This window comes from Mus caroli, unplaced genomic scaffold, assembly GCF_978045245.1.
Source record: "Mus caroli unplaced genomic scaffold, Mus_caroli_1 scaffold_16, whole genome shotgun sequence".
Lineage (NCBI taxonomy): Eukaryota > Metazoa > Chordata > Mammalia > Rodentia > Muridae > Mus > Mus caroli.
Genome location: NW_028227271.1, coordinates 19,464,831 through 19,487,552, shown reverse-complemented (window position 1 = coordinate 19,487,552; position 22,722 = coordinate 19,464,831). Strand labels below are relative to the sequence as shown.

Sequence of the window (22,722 nt, the reverse complement as noted above, 5' to 3'; positions counted from 1 at the left end):
GTTATCTGAACAGATAGGTGAGGACACCCCATAAGACCTGTCCCAACTCTTTCCTCAGGGCTCAGGGCCTGCATTCTTTCCCCAGCTAAGGCTCCCTGGCTCCCTTGCTCATGGCTGGAATCTGGCCCCCAAGTCTGATCCATTCTTGTCCACAAGAGGGAGCCAGTGCACAGGCCTTGACCTCCCTTGGGGTGTGGGAACTGGTTTAGGTTGGACCTGGAATTCTACTCCACTCACAGGGGTGTCCCATCTATCAGATCCCCTGTGGTCTTGTTTTGTTTGAGCAGTGGTAAATTGGATAATCTTAATTTCACATTATCTACAATGTGGAGCACACGCGGGTTGTTTTAACTGCAGCGGAATCTGGCACTGCTGAGCACGGAACTTGCCTTTTCTCATCATTGCAATGTCTACTTACAATGGTTCAAATTCAGAGTCTGTATCAGTGGAACCCAGGCCTTGGCAGATCACCTGCCTTATCCTGGACCCCTGGGAGAGAATAGAAAGGCTGGCAGAGGCCATGTCTCCCCATGGCCTGAAGCATCCCTGGAGAGTCTCCCAAGGTCCCTGCCCTTTGGTCTGTCAGGGAGAGGAGATGGCCCAACACAAAATCATTACTCGTCTCGGACCATAGTGACTTCAGACATGCAGGCTCGGCTCACTGGTCCTCTGAGCTGGCACATAGTTATGGTCAGTATCAAAGTCAACCTGGCAGTATGAAGAATCACATGGGAGAGGAGTCTCTGGGCATGTCTGTGAGCGGTTATACTATTAATTGAAGAGGGAAGACCTGTACCCTGTGGGTGGGGCCATTCCCCTGGCAGCAGATCCTGGGTTGTATAAAGGGAGAAAGGAACTGAGCAGTGGTATACGTGTGTGCATCGTCTGCTGGCCTGGACATAGATGACCTGCTGCTTTGAGCACCTCCTACGTTGACATCACTGCCATGATGGGAGTGTTGCTTGAACTTTGAGCTGAAATAAGTCCTTTCCCCCTTAAGTTATCTTTGTGCACTATGTAAATTCACAACCAGTTCAAAGTAGAGGCATAATTATTTTATACATGTGAGCCTCTAGGGCCTGTGGCATATTCTGGCTGTCAGTGCATGCTCTGTCTTTTGTTTGTTTGTTTGGGGAGGGGGGGGTTCAAGACGAGGTTTGTCTGGGTAACAGCCTGGCTGTCCTGGAACGCTGTAGATCTGGCTGGCCTTGAACTTACAGAGAACCACTTGCCCCTGCCTTCTGAGTGCTGGGATTAGAGACCCGCCCCTCAACGTTTTATTCTCTTGCTTCTCCTTCCTCAGTCACAAGTTTGGGAAAAAAGTCACCTACTGCAGCAACCTGCGTGAGCTCCGAGAACACCTTCAGTGCGATCAGCTGCTCATCCCCCCGGAAGTAGTGAGGTGAGGGCCCGCCCTCGCCCCACCCCGCATGGCTCTGGGGTCCGGTATCCGCCTACATACATGAGGGAGAGCAAGCCACGAAGGCTGCATACAGTACAAGTACAAACTGATTAAAAACACATCCAGGCACGGGTTTGCCGTTCTGCTTCTGAGCCGGATATGAAAGGGGTTCCCTGGTGTGCTGGTGAGCCGTGTGTGGAATGAAATGTTCTAGGAGTGGCAGGCGCGGGGGATTCGGGAAGACAGCTAGTGGCGTTTCATTCAGCTCCTGCTGAATGCCTCACTGAGTGTCTGGCAAGCCGGAACGCAGGGTCAATGAGCAGAAACTCTGTGGCTTCAGGCCTGTGCCAGGCAGGCCAGCTCCAGTGAAGCTCCTGAGCCTGGTCTTCACTTCTCTCTGAGGATGCGGCACCCTGCCCCGGGATGCCTGAAACTTAGAGATAGGATATGTGGGTTTCCTATTGATGCGGATGGGGCTTAGTCTCCACACAGCACTTGGAGATCATTTCTATGGCTAAAAGGCTGTCCCCCTGTGAGGTGACACTCTCCTGTTGTGTCCATAGGTATGACGAGAAGCTGCAAAACCTGCACAAAGGTCAACCACCCCCGCCCACCAAGACACCGCCACCTCGGCCGCCTCTGCCCACCCAGCAGTTTGGCGTCAGCCTGCAATAGTAAGTGAAGGAGAGATACCCTGCTTTCCTGAGCAGCGGGACCCCTCTCTGTCCAAAGAGGTTACCCCAGGCCTCTGCCTCCTGCCTACAGGAGAGATAAAGGTTCAAGTCCCCTCTGAGGTGGAGTGGCCGCTGTTCCATGTGTGCCTGGGCAGAGGACAAGAGCTTTTCGGCCACCCTTCAGTTCTGGCTCCCTGCTCTTTGGGCCTTTCCTGTCATCTTCCAAGTGAGACATGCTCGAGGGACTTTGATCTTTGGTGGATCTGTCATTTCCTACCTGTTTACCAGGCCAGCTTCATTCCCATGCATCTTGGGCCCCTCCCCCAGAAGCCTTCCCCGGTATCCCATCACAGCACCCCCAGCCTACCCCCAGTCCAGGTTCTTATGTGCCCCACCCTCTGGGTCATGAGTTTGTCCCTCTTTGGGTCTCATGCCCTGGTAGTAGACCTGGCCGACATAAATCCAAGGCGATGTTTTATCCTAAAGAAGCTGAAGTGGTCAGGCCGCCCACAGCACACTCGGGAAGAGCTGGACGCTTCAGTTGCTTTGTGTGAGAGACCCTCACGAGGTTTGATTTTCACTTAAAAGCTCTGGCCACCTTAAAGGTCCATGAGGAGCTGGGCACCCTGGGAAATCTGTTGGGGATGTAAGTTTGTCCCTGTGCTTCCTGGGCTACCAGGACAGGGGTCCTCATGTCCTTGTGTAGACGCTGGGATAAGACCCATCCAAATACTCTCATGGTCTACTGTGCATGTGTAGAAAACAAAATATGCCCAGTGGATGTCATATCCTAAGCCCCCAGTACCTGTGGCTGCAACTGGCTGGCAGGAAGGACTTTGCAGATGTGAGCAGCGTCTTGAGATGGGAGCTAACTGGGACACTTTGGTGAACCCAGGGTAGCCCCTTGGGTTATATAAGCAAGAGTCTGTAAAGCTGCAAAAGCAAAGAGAATATCCCAGAGCCTCCAGGTCCACCCCCCAACCCCCCACACCTATTCTAGACTGTAAGGATTATCAGGGTGTTGTTTTAAGCTAATTAGTCATGACAGCCATCGGGAAGCATCCTGAGGTGGTGAGGTGGCTATCGCATGCTTCCGTACCTGTCAGCTAGGGAGGTATGATAAAGCAGTGTTCTCTGAGTGGATGGAGCAGGATGCGTCCCCAGGGGAGCATCTTGGGATATCACAAAGAGGACTGCTGTTCCGCATATCTCCCTGGATCCCCACTGTCTGATGGAGTTTTCTGTTGTGACGGGCGTGGTCTGCTGGACCAACTCCAGGTTGAGTGAGCACATGGCTACTTCCTGTCTTAACAGTTTCAGTAACACCTGTGCCTGCTCCTGGGTCACACAGTACCTCCCCACCCAGCCACACGTTCTCAGAGAGAAAATGCAGTAAATGGTGAAATAGTCCCCCTGCCCCCAAACTAGAACACAAACTTGCCACTAAAGAGTACTGCCTTTTCATGGGTTATGAAAGTTTGCTGCTGTAACTACCTGGTGGTCCACACATTATAGATGCTAGCTACCCCAAAGGCAGGGGAGAGCTGGTGCCTGAAGTAACTACAATGCCCTCTAGGGGTCGCTGGTGAGAGCTCATCGCTGCTGCACCAGGCCATCAAGAGACAAATTTCCACAATGTTTCTGAGGTCTCTCTGTGGCTTTTCTGCTTCTATGGTTCTACTGCCAATGTCCCTAGTGGTTCTTTCACTCAGAGCTCCTTCTAAAGGCTCCAGCCATGCTATCTGATGGCCTGTTGTACCCCGCAGAGCTATCTCTGTCTTCTCAAAAACAAAACAAAACAACAGAAAACACAAGTGCTTGTCACTAAGCCAGAGTACACTGTATTCCACCATATACTGTGATGTGCCATGTGTCTGTGAGGCAGAGATATATCTGGGGCTCACTGGCCAGCTGGCCTAACCTAATCAACACCTACTGGGCCAGTGAAAAATGACACCCATCCATAGTCGCACCTCCTGCTTATAAGCACACATATACACACAACCACTTGAAAACAGAAAACAAGGGTAACGTGCAGATTCGTACATTGGGCATGGGCCTGAGCATCGAGATTGGGAACCTGTTGGTGGCTGTTGTCAGTCTTACAGCTCTACCGTGTAGCTGGGTTTGGGGGAAGACTTGGTTTTTGTTTTATTTTATGCATGTGGGTGTTTTGCCTGTATGTGTGCCTGTGCACCATGTATGTGCCTGCTTCCCACAGAGACCAGAAGAAAGCGTCAGATCGCCTGTAACCAGGGTGACAGATGGCTCTGAGATGCCATGTAGGTGCCGGGAATGAAACCTGGGTCCTCTACAAGAATAGACTGTGCTTGTAACCGCTGAGCCGTCTCTCCAGCCCCAAAGTGGGGGCTGTTTTTGTCTACCTCAGGCAGGAGAGAATGACAGACAAAGGAGGGGTTCTGTCCAAGTGTAGTCTGCAGATCAGTGCATTGATGGAGTTATTCATGGGAGCATAGGTGACTCAGGCAGCTGCATCACTGAGAAGTCCCACACCCCAGCATTCCTGGAGCCCCCTGTGGGATTTGCAGACAGCTCCAAGAGGCCCTCCTTCCTAGCAGTAGCTCACTGTTTATATAACCTTATACAAGCCTCCTGTGTCTTGTAAGTTTCTGGTGAGTGTAGTGAGCCTTATGAATTTCCCTCCTCCCTCTCCCCTTTCCTCCCTGCTCCAGGAGGGGATGTGTCTTTATGAAGCAAACAGCTACCCAACCAGGACACCTGGGACACCTTCACACCTTCGGTGACTTGAGCCCTTTCAGGATATGTTGACACAGAGTTGTCAGTAGACAGGAGGCTTCCTAGCAATGTGACAGTCCCAGAGTTATTTGTGTTCCAGGATCAGTAACTGCTTTTAACAATCAATACATGGAATAAACAGGCAGAGCTGGGGTGCAGCTGGGTGGTAGAGTGCTTGCTTGCCTAGTATGTGTTACCACTGCGGCCACTCCAACACCACACAGGAAAATCCACTTCATTATCTCTTTAGAGAACAGCAAGCAACATCAGCTGCCTTTGCGTACATTCCGGGCACGCCACTTTACGACATAATCTGTGTGATTGCTTCTTTAAATTAATATTTTATGCTGTCTCATTGCCAATGACTATAATAAAATGGCAATAAACGTATTAAATAAAGCACCAGATATGTAATTTGTTTGGACTGTGAATGAATGGAAGACATTAAAATTCATAACCAAAGCCTATGCGCCAATGTTAATTTGCTGATTTAAGTTCACGACAGAAAGCCATCCCTTGGAATGAGCCACTTAAGCCAACAGAGGAAGGCGAAGTCAGGGAGTCAGAGGTCTCCTGGCTCAGCCAGGGCTGGGAGGCATTTGCTTAGCATGTGCAAATGCAGCACTGCAGAAATATACAGGCTTGCTTGCCATCCTCAGGGAGAGAGGGAAGAGAGGTGTGAGTCTCCTCTGGGTACCCGTGGAGTCTGGGAAAAAAGGATGAGGTGGGCCAAACTTTCCAGGTTTGCGAAGTCCAAGCTACTGATTTTACACTTCCCAGTTTCTCTAAGTCGAGGGATGAGCCACTGCCTTCCAAACTAACCCTGCCCAAGAGCCTTGCGACCATGGGCCTTGCCACAGAGCATGCAGATTATGTGCCTTCACTAGCCCCCTCCTCCAGGAAGCCTTCCCTGATGGCTGCACACAAATTAGGATGTGTGAGCCTTCTCCCTCCTGACACCTCCCCACATCCTCTACCTGCCCATCAGAGTAGGATTTAGTGTCCAAATCCAGGACTGATGTACGTGTGCATCTAGGAACTGTCCAGGCCTGGATTATTGGGTCATTTTCCCTTTTTCTAAGTATGCAGTGCTGTGTGGGATAAGTTTATCACACCCGTGGGCAGTTGCCACCCTTGTCTAATCCCAGAACATTCCGACCACATCTCTGGCCCTTTCTGCCTCACAAGCCCCTCAGAGACTCCAGCCCACTTTCTATCTGGAACCACACCATGTGTGACCGCTTTGAGCTGTATCTGCCTGATGTCATTTTGGGGGTCATACCAGACTATGTTCGTTCTCTAGCAATTACTGAACATATCGCTCGTTTCCACCTATTCCCTATTATGTATAACGCTAGCCTGAGAATTCACGTGCAAGATTGTGAGTTTCTGGGTTTTCTGTTCCCTTGGGTCTACAGCTAGATGGTGAATCACCTGCTTCCCCGGTGCTGGGATTCTAAGCACACACACCTGCCTGTCTTTTTATGCGGTTCTAGGGCTTAAACTCAGGCCTGTGTGCTTGTTTGTACAGCAGGCGCTTTACCTGTGCACCATCCCTGAAGCCCTCACCATGTTTTGTTGATGTCCTGAGAGTATCAGACCTGCTCCCTGTGATTGGCCTAGTGGTGGGGAGTGGGCAACCCTGGACCCTGGTTCTATGCTGTGTCCGCAGGCTGTGGTACAAACATTCCCGGAAGCCAGTGTGTTGGATGCAACTGCTCTTCCCAGCAGAGCAATGAGGCACAGCAAGAGGCGCATGGGTCACAGGCTCCAACCACATGAGTAGACCTGGAAATTCCCTCTAGTGAGTTCCTTCCGGGAGGAAAGGAAATAGGTAGGAAGTTCCTCCTGCTTTTCCCCTCTCTTGTGCTCAGTTCCCTTCTGTCGCATTATGATATGACAGAAAGTCCTGGCCAGGAGCCCAGCAGATATAGGGCCCCCTGCACTTGAATGTTCTGCCTCCAGAGCTATAAGAAAGAACTGTATTTCATTTATAAATGACACTGTGTCAGGGATTTTGTTATAGCGATAGAATAAGAAATAGACTCTCTACCTCGGTAGAGTTTCAAGACTCTACCGTGAAGCCATTTCTAATTGCCCATCCAGAGAGGACTGGCTCCATAGATGTGAGGCTCCACATTTCTGAGTCCTGCTGTCCTGTAACTTCCCAGCCCCCTTGCTGACTCCACATACCCCGGTTCAATAGACAAGCTGTAGTCTGTACCTTTTGTGCATATGCTTTCAATCCCAGAACCCAGGAGGGCAGAGGCAGGTGCAACTCTCTGAGTTCAAGGCCAGCCTACTCTACATAGTGAGTTTCAGGACAGCCATAGCTATGTAGAGAGACCCTGTCTCCATAAAAAAAAAAAAAAATGTGTGTGTGTGTTTTATATACTATAATATATATCATATAGACATTATGTGTTTATTCATGTGAGTTGGTAGTACCCTTGGGGCCTAGAAAAGGGCATCAAACCCCCATGTTGTTGGAGTTACAAGCAGCTGTGAGCTGTGAGTTCAGTTAGGAGTTGAACTCGGGTTCTTTGGGTAGTAGAGTGCATACTATTAACTGATGAGCTACCTCTTAGCCTGATTTTGACCCTGCTTGTACCCACACCAGGAAGTGTGACCTCACGTAAAATGATTTACCTCTGAGCTTCAGTTTTTCCTCTATAAAAATGGGGATGAAATATTATGACTACCAGACTCTCAAAGGTACATGAGGCAGAGCAGTGACCACCAATCCATTGACGCTGTCCAGCCGCCTTGGCATCTAGGACCTCCCTGGCTGACTCTGTGACCAAGGGGCTTTATGGGTTCCTCCCATCTCGGGGATTGGACAACCATTTCAGAGGTCTGGCATAGGCTCGCGAGACAATGACTGTCTTGGAGGACTGGAGAAGGTAGCGCCCTGGGACGGACCCAGACACTCACTGCCTGCAAACAGCCAACCAACCAGCTTCATGGTGGTGGCTTCCCCACCCCACCCCCTCACTCCCCTGTTTGTGCATTCACCACACGCAAGGCATGCAAAAGTAGGAAAAAGCCTGCTCTGACTGATGCCAGGCCCTTCTCCCTGGGGACAGGTAGTGTCTATGAGCAGAGCCTCCCCAGTGCCTTCCGGGCAGATGGCTGGACATTGCTGTCTCCCGGGCTGCTTCTGAGGGTGCCCTTGGCCCTTCAGCTCAGGGGATGGATTTAATGTGCCCCAAGCATCTTTACAAAGACCTGCCCCTGCCCTGTACCATTGAGGTACTCAGTGGGGACATGGTGTGACATTTCTCCATTGCCCTGGGCATACCCGCCCAGGCAGGAAGTGAGTGGGGCCCATCTGCTCTCCTGCCTGGGATAATTGTTATTCTCAGCACTGACTCTGCAAGTCCAGGGAACATGCCTCTTTCTGGGTCACCAAGTAAGGGCTTGGGACTGTGGGGTGTTTACAGAGACTCACTCAGAACTGGGGGGAGGGGCTGTCCTGCTTCTAGCAGCGACTTCCAGTCAGGTCCCTGGTTGCTATGAATGCTGACAGATAGAGGCAGAGCGCCACTCCTTAGGTCCACAGACTAGTGGACCAGAGACTTTGGAAAGATTTCTCCCTTAAGAGAGCCTGGGTTTTTTTCTCCGCCAACAGAGAGGTCAGGTTGAATGGTCCCAAAGGCTCTGCCCACCCAAAGATCTGCTTTTAAGTAGTAAAGTGGGGGGGGGGGAAGCACCTGGCAAATGTGTCTCCAGTGGCTCAGGCTTGTATTGCATGCTGAGCAGGACTCTCTGAAAGGTCACCACAGCTTGCCTGGTCAACTTGTTTCCCTCTGCCACAGGCCATTTGTGTTCTGCTTAGGGACCCCGCTCAGTCCTGGCACGAGAATGATTTCTATCATTGATACTATTAAGCCTTCCTGCTTAAGAATATGCCTGCATCCCCAGAATTGGGAGAGGGGCTGTCAGTACCCTTACTTTACAAAACTGGGAGACTGAGGCTCAGGAGGCTATGGGACTGGCTGTCAAGAACAGAGCTCTGGAGACGGCCGGCCCAGACCATCAGACTCCCTAGAAAGCAGCAGTGCGGCTCCTGCTGCCCTGTTCCTCCCTCTCCAGAGACATCACCTCCTCCCTGACAGCTGGCAACTAGGAAGTTGACACAGGGCAGGCTAGGAAGGGCCCATCCATTCCTGGGCCTCTCCAGAGGCAGGGACAGCCTCATGGTGACTGTTCAGGGTCCTACATGTGTGTCTTTAGCAGAGAGAAAGATCTCTGCCAAACCACCAAACCACGCACAGAGTCAGGATGCATAGAGACCATTGCTTGTGTGACGTGAGCATTGCGCGTTGAACTGAGCCAAGTGTTTAAGGTCTGCCTGTCCCTAGCATCCCAGGACAGCCCACATGGGGGCAGAGTAGGTTTGCTGGCTGCTTATGGAGTGAGTAACAGGATTACCTTGGAGGATGTTACTTGTGTGCCACCCTGATGATTCTGCAGCCAGGCCTGGAGACACTTAACAGAAGGGGAAATGGGGACTCAGGGAGGTCGGTGCTAGGTTTGACTGGCAGAACCAAGGTCACCACGCACACTCCATTTTGGCTCTGCGCTCAGTTGAGCGAGTCTTGTAACCGGTTAATCTGTGCCTCAGTTTCCCCACCCAAGTACCAGTCAAGTTAAAACATTCATCTCACTTTCATGAAACAGAATAGGTGCTTTCTGTATTTATACCTGTCCTTGTTTCCCATCTCAGTGTTGTAATCTACCTTCCTATTCGGGGGACTCTGAAGGCCTTCCCTGCAGTTTTGGGCCTGGCCTTACAAGTGGCAAGTGTGTATCAGTCAGCTGGGGCTGGCGATGCTGTGTAACAAGTAGTCTCCCTCTCAGCATAGGCATCTTTCCTGGTTCCGTGAAGTGTGTGGAGCAACTGGGGTTCAGCTTACTTTGTGTATCTTATTATTTTTGACACCCAGGCCAGAGGAGTGGCCTCTACCTAAGACATCTCTTCTCTCTGGGGCTTGGGGGTGGGGCTGGAGCAAGTATGGTCTATTCAGGAGGCCATACAAAACAGGTGTATTGTGTCTGCTTATGTCCCATAGCAGGTTGTGTGGGCCAGCAAATGGCCAGCGCACAGAGAGGCAACTCCCCTGCAAGTGAAGGTGACACAGAGACACTTATCCCAAGACACTGTAGCTCCTTTATCCGAGGTCCCAGGCAGCACTAGATGCTGAGGATTCAGACTCTGCACTGAGTCCTTCTGTCTGTCTGCTGTTGCTGTGTCTTGGGGCCCATGTCTTTCTCATGTACTTTTGCTTTGTTTTATTTTTTTTTTGAGACAGGCTCCCTCTGTGGTCTTGGCTGTCCTAGAATTCACTATGTAGACCAGGATCCACCTGCCTCTGTCTCTCAAGTGCTGGGATTAAAGGCGTGTGTCACCATGCCCAGCAAGTACTTTTTACAATTAAATGGGCACCTAGTCTAGTCTCCTGGGTCCATGTTCACAGTTAGATATTCATCTATCTTCTTGACTGTAATACTTTAGTGTCTGGCAAGCTCCTACTCATCCCTCAAAACCCTGCCATGAAGTAGCCCCCAGTATTCCCCACACCATATTCTGGGTAGAGTTCTGGCACTCTGTTGTCCTTCCAAAGCTTGGGCACTCATGGCTGCTTCATGGAGGCTGAAGCTATCTCTTTCCCCGGAGACTCCTTGATGTTGTATCTTCTCTGGAATGGGGAATCTGAGAACCTTCCCCTGGCCATGCCCGCCATCAAGGTCTGGAATGAATAAGCCAGTACATTCTTCTCCCTCAGCCTCAGAGACAAAAATCAAGGTGAACTCATCCCTCCAGTGCTGCGTTGGACGGTGACATATCTGAGAGAAAAAGGTAAGGAGCTGCCTCTGGCCGAGACACTCAAAGGGGCTTCATTTCAGCTCCCGAACATCCCACACATGTATATGGGTGCATATGCCCTGTGGCTTGGAAGGCAGAAAGAAGCATTGCAGGTACAAAGGCCCTGTGGTCACCTGGGGTGTGTATACATGGATGTGGGTCTATGGGAAAGCTAGGGAGGAGAGGCAGGGGTTACTAAAAGGACTTCAACCTCCAGGCTGCTGCCCAGTGTCCCCATGTGCTGTTCTTGGGCCTGGCTTCCTCTCCTGGCTGTGAAGCCTACAGGGGTCTGTCCGGCAGGCAGCCAACTGGTGATGGATAGAAGAAGAGAAAGGCTGAGTATTTTCTTAAGGGTCACAAAGCTGCTAGGAGGCAGGGGCAACTGGTCACAGGCCTGTGCGTTTCTGCACACCCTTCTCTTAGAGCAGAAGGGAGGGACCGGAGTTGGGACATCAGATGACTGGAAAAGCTTGACTTGTCGCCACAGGCAATTGATGCCACAGACAAGGGAGTCACAGAATCGTGGGAAGCCCAGAGCACAGGGATCTGAGATGTTCGGTTTCTTCTTCCTGTAGGACTGCGCACCGAGGGCCTGTTCCGGAGATCGGCCAGTGCCCAGACTGTCCGCCAGGTGCAGCGGCTATATGACCAAGGTGATGTCCCGGGCTCCTACCTCCTGCTAGATTCCCGATTGCCACGTCCCCACCCCCATCCTCAGGTGTAACTCGATACCCTACCTAACCCCAGAAACAGGTCTGGATGGGGCTGCTGCCAGTGCCCTAACCACTGTACCCAGACTCCAGCCTGCTAGGCCAGGTTGCCCCAGCTCTCATTGCCCATGCGCCTTCTCCTCCAACACCAGGTAGCCACACAGTTCGAACTAACACTGCAAGGTAGGAAAATCAATGTCCAAGGCAGGCCCCACCCTGCAACCGAATTGGGAGTATCCCCAAAGTAACACTAAGCAAGCAGCTGCCTTGCTCCCAGGGACACTTGCTCTTTAGTGCTGCTGGAGCCACCCACTCCCTTCCTGTGATTGCATACCCATCGCAGGAAGCCCCGCCCAAACAGTAGCCCCGCCCCCACATGGTCCAGAGCCCTGTGTGCGCAGCCCCAAAGCCAAGGCCCTGACCTTGGAGTTCAAACCCCCATCCGCAGCAAAATCACAAGGGAACCATAGCTGACTCCGTGGGCACCCTAAAAGAGGAAAACCATAGCAATAAGAGGGAAGTTGGTAGGGGAAAAGCAACCCCAAATCCAGGTGGCGACCGAGGCACCCTAGGAGCACACAACTGTGACCTATACCTCACCATCGAGTTTTCAAGCCAGTGTGGTGCTAAATCGTCACATCATGTCCTGTGTTCAGGGAAGCCCGTGAACTTTGATGATTACGGAGACATGCACCTCCCAGCCGTGATCCTGAAGACATTTCTCCGAGAGCTGCCCCAGCCACTGCTGACCTTCCAAGCCTACGAGCAGATTCTCGGGATCACCAGTATGTATCCGCTTGAACCCTGGCCTCGGCGTGTCCCTGGCTACAGACCCGGGTCAGCCTTGGTCTCTCACGGCTGAGGCAGTGTCCACCCAACCTTGGTCCCTGTGGGTCAGCGGAGGGGAGCATGGGCCCACTCCTCTGTTCATTCAGTGAGGCTGTACCAGTGCACGTGGCTGCACTTCTCCTTCAAGTGAAGTGTACCGGCTCTTCCTGAGGGCCCTGTGGAATACATGAGCTTATTGAAGGCTGTAGTCTCTACGGAGGCTGGTGAACCCTCTCCAGGGGAATTTACGACGCCAGTCTGGAGCTGACCATGTCTCAAGTTGTGGCTTTTCCAGGCGATAGTTAGTCATGTGACTTGGGGCAAGTTCTGTGGCTCCTCTGAACTCACTTCCCTCACGTGCATTCTCTGGGGCTCAGTGGATGGAGTGTTCTCCTGGATCCCTTCCCTAGAACTGAATAAAGTAGGCATGGGGCTATGTAGATGTAACTCCACCACTTGGAAGGTAGAGGTAGGATGTTTAGGCCATCCTTGGCTCAAAACAAGTGACACCGTGCTCAGCTGACTGATAACAGAATCAGTGTCATGACATTTGGCTGCTCTGCCTGCTTCCCAGAGAGGGATTAAAAGGGACCACCATGATAGCCAAGGTGGCCTGCATCCCTCCCATGTTCTCTCCATGACCATCATTCTAAGAAGAGGAGCCTGATGCTGTATCATCCACAGCCCAGGGCTGGTGGCCCCTTGTTTCCCTGGAAATGTGAATCACAGGCAAGTCTTTGACAACTGAGATTGCTAAAGAAGCCAGCTCAGTTCCTGGAGATGACGGCGTTTATTAGAAAGCCCTCAAGCTTTTCATAGATGAGGAATCCTGTGTCCTGCCAGCGGCATGCATACAGTCCCAGGGTCTCCTGGTCACTGCACAGGCTTAGTGGGAGGACAGTGATGATGAGTCAGAGGCTGGAGACTCGGGAACAGGATCACATGCATGCCGGTGTGTGTACCCACATCTCAGGGAGCTGTGTAAATGCTTGTGTGTGGGTGTTTTGCTTGAAAAAAATAATTTTTTTTTTGAGACAGGGTTTCTCTGTGGAGCCCTGGCTGTCCTGGAACTCACTCTGTAAACCAGGCTGGCCTCAAATTTAGTGATCCATCTGCCTTGCTCTGCCTCCCAAGTGCTGGGATTAAAGGTATGTGTCACCACCGAGCTCGCGGGTGATTTTGAGTGCTTCAGCTGGAACCATTGAGTGACTTGCTCTGTTTCTTTTTAAAAAATTGATCTCAGAAATGGTCTCACTCGGTAGTCCAGGCTGAGCTTGAACTCCTAATCCTTCTGCCTCAGTCTCCAAGTGCTGAGATTGCAGGCTTCTGCAGCCGCATTTGGTTTTAGTTTAGTCTTTCCTCCGAGGCTGTAGCTCAAATGGAGGATCTGAGGATGTAGACTAGCTGGTAGGGTGTTTGCCATGCCCAGCACTGCATAAACCCGGCACAGAGGCATCCAACTGTAATCCCATCACTTGGGAAGTGGAGGCAGGAGGCTTAGGAGTTCAAGGGTTATCCTCAGCTACATAGTAAGTCTGGGGCCAGCCTGGGACACATGAGAACCTGTCTCAAAGCTCAAATGGAGGGCAACCAAGGGGACTGAGGGTCTATGCATGAAACAGTTACATCCCACGCCCACACCGAAAGCGAGATTTTTCCCAGGAACCACACAGTGGTCTATGTACATGGAGAATCACAGGTAGGTGCATTTGTCTCCAAGGAGGCCAGAGGGTAAATGCTGAGCCTTCCCCAACCACAAAGTCTCCATATCAGCTGCTGCTCCATCCTTGTAACCCACAAGCAGCCCTAGGCAATGTGTCAACACAACATGGTTGTGTTCAAGTAAAATATTACTGAGAGCTGGCATGGTGGTGCATACTTCTAAAACCAGCACTTACGGGGCTGGGGGTGGGGTGGGGGGCGTGGTGGAGAGAAAGAGCAAACAAGACTGTTATTAAGAGAGAAACTTGCCGGGCCAGATGTGGACAGCTGTCTGTGTGTAAATTACTGGCCCTGGACTAGCCATTTGCTGTTTGCTGAGTGACTCACTGCCGTGCTTCCCAGCAGGCTGCAGTTTCTGTAGCCATCATGTAGAGGAGGAAGGAGCCTGGCAGAAGTAATAAGGTGCTGAGCAGAGCCACATGGCCAGGCCGTCCTGGGGACTGTGCTGCCCTGGCCAGCAGCCTCATGCCATTGCAGGTGTGGAGAGCAGCCTGCGTGTGACCCACTGCCGCCTGATCCTGCGGAGCCTCCCAGAACACAACTACGCCGTCCTCCGCTACCTCATGGGCTTCCTGCATGAGGTAAGTGCGACTAGCTGTCTCCCAGGAGAAGGAAGGCCAGCTCTAAGGAAGGAAGGGCCTCTTGACAGCAGTCCCTGCACAGACGGGTCCTGCTTGCCTCAGGTCCAAAGTCATAGCCAAGTCTACTTTCTTTAACCTCCAAAGGACTTCCCCTCAAGGGCCAGCCTGGCTCTTCTGAGAAGCCTGGCAGTCTGATGCGATGCCCAGGGATGGGAAAGAGGAAGGGCAGAGGAGACAGTCTGTCGTATGATGTCACATTCTTGGCTTTCCTTGTGTTGTGTGTATGAGTATATATGTTCATGCGTGTGTGCGTGGATGAACGTGTGTGATTGTCCATGTGGGGGTCAAAGCTCAATGTCAGAGACTTCCTCACTCCCTCTTGGTTTTTAGTGACAAAGACTCTTACAGACCCAGAGCTCATTTATTCAGTCAGCCATTATCAGCTGGCCAGTGAGCAGTGAGCTCCTGAGATCTGCCTGTCTTTATTCTCCAGTACCCCAGTGCTCTGATAGGCATGTACCACCACACTCATTTTTTTGTGGGTGCTGGGAATTGAACCCAGGTTCTGTGGCATGTGCTTTAGCTCCTGAGCCATCTCCCCCCACTGCCCTCTACTGTACCCCTACATTCATAAGCAGTTCTGTCTCTCACTGTTGCCTGGTTCGTTTTCACGCAGGCAAGGATGTGCTCGTGCTGGCTTACTGGAGAAGGGGCTCTTCAGCTCCTCCTCAAAGGCTGCTGTGAGCTGGGCTTGTCCTATACAAGGACTCAGCAGCCTCAGGGCCCAGTTTCCTTATCTAGAAAGTGGGGAGTACCGAAGCCTACTTATGCAGGTGGCTGTGATAGCCAGGAGGATGGGAGCCCCCAGCCCAGAAAGCACTTGTCTCTCATTCCTATACCCAGGGGCCTGAACTCACCTCCCCAGCCATATCACAGAAGCCAGAGGGTGTCTGGTTTAGATCTTCAGTGCTGGTCCCCCAGACTCAACCCAGTCTGCCAAAGTGCAAGAGATGCTGATGGGGTACCCAGGATATCCTAGATGGTGGAATCAGAGGGTCCCCACAGTATCAAGGCCAGAACCTTTTACAGATGGGAGAACTGAGAAACCGAGACCCCCAAGTGGAGACATGGCCACACAGGATTTTGATACTGGCTGAGGCCTCTATTCAAGAATTCTTTTATTTACTTGTCTGTTTATTATCTATGTGTGTGCTCATGTGTGGTTATACGTGTGTGCACATGTTACAGAATGTAGACATGGAGGTCAGAATACAGTTTGCAGGGGCAGGTCCTCTTAGGCCATGGTCCCTCAGATTGCTAAACTCTGCAGAAGTTTACCATTACCCACTGAGCATTCTCTGGGTTTTTTTTTTGTTTGTTTGTTTGTTTGTTTTTGTTTTTTTGTTTTGTTTTGTTTTTTAAGAGAGGGTTTCTCTGTGTAGCCCCAGCTATCCTGGAACTCACTCTGTAGACCAGGCTGGCCTCCAACTCAGAAATCCGCCTGCCTCTGCCTCCTAAGTGCTGGGATTAAAGGCGTGTGCCACCACCGCCCGGCCCCACTGAGCATTCTCAATGATTCCATTGGTGTTTGAGATGGGGTCTTTCACTGGCCTGGAACTCTGCTTGGATTATTCTGGGCTTAAACACAAGCTGGTGTGGCAAGCGCCTGACTCAAAGAGCACCATCTCCCCAGCTCACCCCCTCCCCCTTCAGAGCTCTTCCCACCACACTGGCCCGTCAGGGGTGTGGACAGAATCACCCAGAGCTCTCTTTCCATGCCAGTCTCCCTTGGGGTGAGGGTGGAGTCCAGACTGCTGATGCCCGGGGCTTCATTTCTTGGATTTCCTCTTCCAGGTGTCTCTGGAGAGCATTTCAAACAAGATGAACAGCTCTAATCTGGCGTGCGTGTTTGGACTGAACTTGATCTGGCCATCCCAGGGGGTGGCTTCCCTGAGCGCCCTGGTACCTCTGAACTTGTTCACAGAGCTGCTGATAGAGTACTATGACAAAGTCTTCAGTTCCCAGGAGGCCCCTCGGGAGCACACCCGGGATACTGTGGAAGTACAACAGGCTGGCCCTGTTACCAAAGAATTCATGAAGACGGGCACTCCCCGGGCCTCACCATACCTGTCCCGCCTCCGTATCTCCTGACTAGCTTGAGACACCTCAAGATGGAGACTGGAGATGCTCCCTTCCAATCTAGGCATCTGTGTACCTGTTTGTCTTATGAACTTACTATCTTTAAGAAGACACAGGAATTAAATGAACCTAGAACTTCCTAGTGGGGGTTTTGTGCTTCTGATTGTTGGGTCCATCACGGTTCTGGGAAATGTCTGAAATGACATACATGTGTGAGGGCGACTCTTCTGAGCCATAATTCAGCGTGACTAAAGGGAAATGTGAATTTGCTGGCAAGGGGCCCAGAGCAGTCACTGTTGGCTGCCGTGCTATGTGGCAGGCCGTCCAACCCAGTGACTGACACAGCTGTAGACTGGTCACAGTCCCTGGGTTACCTGACAGGTCAAGGGTTCTTGGGGAACACACACAAGTCCGGGGCTAGGCTGGCTAGCATCTGGGGAGATTCCGCTGTCTGGTCAATTACTCCTATCCTCCAGCAGGTGGCATGGGGAACATGGTATCTTGGTCAGAGGTGCTGCACAAGGTTTGTGAGATCTTTGAGATCGTGGACAGCAATGCTCACCTGAGCATCACCGGTGGAGAAGGATGTCCACGGCCAAGCCAGTTGGCCACAGTGGAAGGTTGAGCGTTGTTGAGACTCCCGAAGAGGAGTGGAGCTACTGTTTGGCAGCCAACCTGCCAGAGGGCTCCGGGTTTCTTGGCCTCGGACAGACTGTCCTCTTAGGGTTGTAGGATGGGCCATTTACCTCATTAAATACAATGCAGCAAAAGTCCCCTACAGAAAGTTCCATACGTTGTTCTGATTGGACAAGCGTTGGTCACGTGTCCATCCTGGACCAATCACTGGCTAGAGGATGCTCTGGAGGGCTAGGCCTGGATCACATGATTCCTGCCGGAATCCGGATCACTACAGCTAACAGCTACCACTGGGTGAGCCCTGTGCCAGCTGCCTTCACACTCTATTGCAGACAGAAGGGGATGGATGAGGAGGACGAAAGCCCACTGCAGATAGTTGCTATCAGTCCCCCCAAGCCTGGATGGAAGCTGTCCCATGCTTTGGGGGTGACTCCAGTGCCTGTCCAACATGGTGGGAAAGGAATGGAAACAGGAACCCTAGGCTGTGGTTGTGAGGACTTCTCACAGGGCAGATTAAGAAGCAGAATCAAGACAGGAAGGAAGTGAGGTCAGGCTATGAGCCTCATAGCCCCCTCCTGCACGACCCACTTCCTCCTCTCCTAAAGTTTACAGAACCTTCCAGAACATTGCCAGAAACTGAGGTCCACGTTTTATCCATAGGAACCTGTGGAGGACATTCTGCACCCCTGAAGGGTGCCAGCCTCTCTCAGTAGCTCACACTGCCAGACTCCATAGAGGGTGGAGACCTGCCTGGGAACTGGAGCCCTGCTAACTGTCATTCTGGCCCAGACAGTATTGCTAGCTGGTCAGTGGCCCTGCAAACAGCCGACTTCTGAGCATGGGTTTGGCTGATCATGTAGAGCAGCTCCCTCTCCGGTAGACAACTGTTGACATGTTCCCTCATCTACCTCAGAGATGCAGAGGACACAGAGGGATCGGGCCCAGCTTAAAAGGATTTCTCACTGTGAACAAGGGGTGAGTCTGAGTCCCTGGTCATATACCTAACCCACAAATGAGAACTCGACGACCCATGAAAGAGCATACACAGAACCGTGCTGTTGAAAAACACCATGGCCCAAATTAACTTCAGTTTACAGATTCCAGTCCCTTGTGAAGTGAGGCCGAGGCACAAACCCAAGGTAGGAACCTGGAGACAGCAACTGAGGCAGCTGACAGGGAGGAGCTGTTCGCTGGTGGGTTCCTCGTGCCTTTCTCAGCTTGCACTCTTATAGCACCCGGGACCACCTGCCCAGGGCACTGCTGATACTGGGCAGGGCACTCACAGGATGGGGGAATTTTCTCAATTAAGATTTCTCTTTCAAGATGACCCTAGTTTGTGACTGAACCCATGTAGGCATCTGCTTTGCTCCTTTTGGAGGGAGGGGGAGAAGAGACGAAGGGAGAGGCCAAGCTTGCTCTTCCCATTGGAACAGTGTGGGGCTTATACCGCAGGCCCCTTTCATCTCTGGAAACTGTAGCTCTGTGGCAGTATACAGACCTGAGCTAGTATTGCCAGCATGGTCAGCCTCAGCAAGCTTGCTCTTCTCTGTCTGATCCCTGACTGGGCATGGGCAAAGTGAAAACCCAATGCTTAGAACATGAGCGCTGTTGGTGAACTGGAGGGAGACTGTTACTCAGCCCTGCAGTTCTTGAGGGTGGGCTTGTAGATGACAGTGTATCACACCACATAGAATTTTTTTGAGATTAAAGTAGATTTGTCTTCCTGGTGGTCATCTCTGCTGCTCAACACTGTCACACCTCTGCTGGCAGCCTAAAGTGGCCCTGGGCTGAAGTATCCTTCAGCAAACGTCCTGCCTGTATTCAGGAGCTCGGGAGAGCCTGGCCTGCACTGCTGCTGAGCTCAGGGGCCAGACTCAGGCACTGGCCTGACCCCAGTATTGAGAGAGTCCTTGGTGCCCTTGGGCCCCTAGCCAATCTCCAGTCACACGTGTCAGGGGCCCCACTACCTGCCTACCAGGCTTTGTGTAGTGTTTTGTCTGCTTCCTGCTGCTCTGTCTTGCCAGGTCACCCGAGGCCACATGGATTCTCCTGGGCTTCATGACACTGATGGCTCCTCCTCCTCCTCCTTCTCCTTCCTCTTCTCCTCCTTCTTCTTTTTCTCCTCCTCCTCCCCCTCCTCCTTCTTCTTCCTTTTCCTCCTCTTCTCCTCCTCCCTTTCCTTCCCCTTTCTCTTCCCCTTCTCCTCCTTCTCTACTCCCCCTCCTCCCCTCCTTCTTTCCTCCTCCCCCTCCTCCTCTTCCTCTCCCTCTTCTTCCTTTTCTCCTCCCCCCTCCTCCTCTTCTTTCCCCTCTTCATTTCCTCCCCCTCCCCACTTCCTCATCCTCTTTTCTTCCTTTCCTCCTCCTCCTCTCCTTCTCCTCCCCCTCTTCTCCTCCTCCCCCTCCTTTTCCTCTTTCCCCTCCTCCTTCTCTTCTCCTCCTTCTCCCCTTCCTCCTCCTGCTCCTCCTCCTGCTCCTCTATTACAAAGCCTTTCTTTTTCCTCTTGTTTCTCTTACTTTGCTTTCTTTGTTTCTTTTTTCTATTTCCTTTTGTTTCCCTTCCTTTCTTTTTTCCCTTTTTTTCTTTCTCTCTATCTCTCACTTTCCTTCTCTCTTTCTCCTCCTTTTCTTTCTTTCTCTTCATTTCCCTCCTCTTTCCTCCCTCTCTCCTCCCTTTCTTCCTTCTGACAACCCCAACCCTTTCTGACCCCAAACAGTCAAACAAAGTGGGCTTCCAGCATGGCTCAGTATGGCCTTCCAAGGCAGCCAGCCCCCTTGTCCTGCTCGTAGCCTCTGGAAAGGCCACCGTGCATCTGCACCACCCCCCCTCTATGGCGTCTGTGCTCTCAGAATGCTGAATAACCCCAAAGGGTCTCAGAGTTCTGCTGCCAGGGAGAAAGAAAGAAAGAAAAATGATGGCTCCCTTAAGAGCCCACCATTGTGAGCCCCGAATTAACAATGACATTAAATCAAGCCTCATGCATTATGCAGTGGGGTTTACAGGGAAATGCGTGTCTGTGAAATATATGTTTCAAATTTCCTGACTTGGAGAGGTGCCCCAAGACGGTCTCCTGCCGCTCCTTTGATAACAGTTTCCCTTCACAATCGGTAATTGTGGAATCCCAGCCTAGCGCTGCGTGGCCCCGTCACCTTCCTGTGTCTCAGTACAATCTCCCCATCGTTCCCACAGCAAAAGAAAGTGATTATGGCGGTCACACGTAGGAAGCACACGACATGTCCCAGCTTAAAACAATGACAACAGAGCCTGCATGAGGACTCCAGGGTGTCCCCATCTCCCGGACACAGGGGATAGATTATCCAAGCATTCACTTTTGCAGAGATGACAGAGATTGCCAGTTGACTGCAGAGGTTCGGCAGGCTGCCCAGAACTTGTGGTTGACATTCAGAGAAAGAATGAATTCATAGAACGAACCACAGATACCTCCCCAGACCCACGCCTGTTAAGGTTCCATGATAGTGGGAGATGTCTGGGAAGGAAAATGGAAGTCAGAAAATAAAAGTTGACGACTGAAGCCCAGAGTGCTGCAGACACCAAGAGAGCTCACTCACTCAGCAAGCTTTGGAAATCAGCAGTGTCTAGGAATGACCTGGAAGGTAGACCAGAGCGTTGTTGCATGTAGATACAGCTGGCCTGACCATCAGGAATAGCAGGTAAGCCAAGGTGTGTCACCAGCATGACTGAAGAGTATCCTGCATTTATTTAGTATGGCCAGGACAGACCTGTGTGTGTTGATTTGGATCACAGTTTCCCCTGGTGACCATCCCTGCTGGTCAGCACTGTCACACCTCTATGGCACACGAACTGGCAGGAGAACATCACCCAGGGTCATGCCTGCAAGCCCAAGATGGCTCATCGCCAAGTGGTCTCATAGACATTGAATGATATACGAGCAGAAGGAGTTATTACAGAGTGAATGGTGGGTGGTGAGGGATGGCTCAGTGGGTGAAGGAGAGTGCCAGCAAGTCTAGTGACTGGAGTGCAGTTCCTGGGAGTCACATGGTGGGAGGAAATAACTGCTTCTCACATGCTGTCCTCTGATCTCCACAGGTGCACCATGACATGTGGGAGACCCCACACATGTACACAGATCTGCTACATCCACTCCAGTAGTGACACACACGACAGGCCCCGAAAACCTGGGTGTTGTCCCAAGGCGAAAAGTTCACGGAAACTTAGTCTCCTGGAATCATGGCATCCTGTATAAAGAATGCTCCAATGTCCTTGCTTTAGTTGGTAAACGGATCTGTGTGCTTTCCCTTAATATTGCTTTATTATAAGTGCTCCTAAGGATTGATATTTTGACATATAGCTAAGTTAGATTCTAGGCAGTCCTTGATCCGACCCTGGGCTAGCTAAGTCACTGCCCTACACAAAAATTTACCATTATCTAGGAAGAAGGAAGTTTGTGATCTAAGAAGGAACCAGAGTAGATACTTAGAACTATAGATAGCTGAGTTACACCCATACACAAGTATTTACAATGGCCTAGGGGGAAGGTGGACTATACAAGAGACTAGACTAGGAACTATGGCAAGGGCACGAAGCCCTTGACCCTGGCTTCTAAGATTAAGTGGACCTTAGGTGGAGCTGTTTTTGATCCCAGTTGTTAAACATTGAATTTTATCCCAGTTGGTTCCTGCCAGTCCTTCTGTGTTAGCATTCCTCTGTTTTGTGTAAGAATCCAGTAACCTCTTTGTACCTGGCTGGTGTGTCAGCCAACTTCCCTATTTTTTTCTGTATAAAAAGTCTAATGCTTAACAAATTACATTCAGATTCTACACAACTCCTTTCCACCTGCAACCAGAGACCTGTTCCACGCTGATAGGAGACCCAAAAAGGGGATAGTCTGCGGCACAGACCCGCACCCTGTCCCCCCACACTAAGCAGAAAAAAAAATAACTGAGTGGGGGCATGCAGAGAATATGTTTTGGTGGTAGAGCACTTGCTTAGTATGTGTGAAGTCCTGGGTGTCAGCCTTCAGTGCTTGAAGAAGGGAGAAAGGCACAGAGAGGTGGTGGTGGTGGTGGTGGTGTGTGTGTGTGTGTGTGTGTGTGCACAAAGGGTGAATCCATAAACAAGCTGAACTCCAGGACCTAACCCACATTTACAGAGCATCATACTAAATAACAGAGGCGTGTGTGCTCTTCCTCAGTGCACGGGATGCAGCTGCCAGTGTAGACCAGAGTCTGGGTCATACGACAACAACAAGCTCTGGTAAATTGAGGGAGGTAAAATGGAGCAAAGAATAAATGGAATAAAATTGATCCTGGAAATCAATGACATCTGCTGGGGGGGGGGGGTGGAGAAGCCAAGTATATGAAAAAAAAATTTTTTTTAAATCAGTGAGTTAAAGACAAAGTCAGAATGGGAGCCTCTCCTAGCT

The 22,722-nt window shown here is 51.3% G+C and overlaps 1 protein-coding gene across 2 annotated transcripts in view; it reads left to right on the top strand.

Annotated features, from left to right (window-relative positions):
- Arhgap8 (Rho GTPase activating protein 8) overlaps window positions 1-16,809 on the top strand; it is a 47,800-nt gene extending 30,991 nt beyond the window's left edge. For both annotated transcript variants that reach the window (XM_021183014.2, XM_085831497.1), the window contains 7 exons: window positions 1,304-1,402; window positions 1,966-2,076; window positions 10,623-10,696; window positions 11,278-11,355; window positions 12,069-12,197; window positions 14,440-14,543; window positions 16,398-16,809. In XM_021183014.2, coding sequence (XP_021038673.1) covers window positions 1,304-1,402; window positions 1,966-2,076; window positions 10,623-10,696; window positions 11,278-11,355; window positions 12,069-12,197; window positions 14,440-14,543; window positions 16,398-16,694 — 892 coding nt within the window. In that variant the 3' untranslated portion in view covers window positions 16,695-16,809. The remainder of the gene's footprint in view (window positions 1-1,303; window positions 1,403-1,965; window positions 2,077-10,622; window positions 10,697-11,277; window positions 11,356-12,068; window positions 12,198-14,439; window positions 14,544-16,397) is intronic.
- The last annotated feature ends 5,913 nt before the right edge of the window (window positions 16,810-22,722 follow it).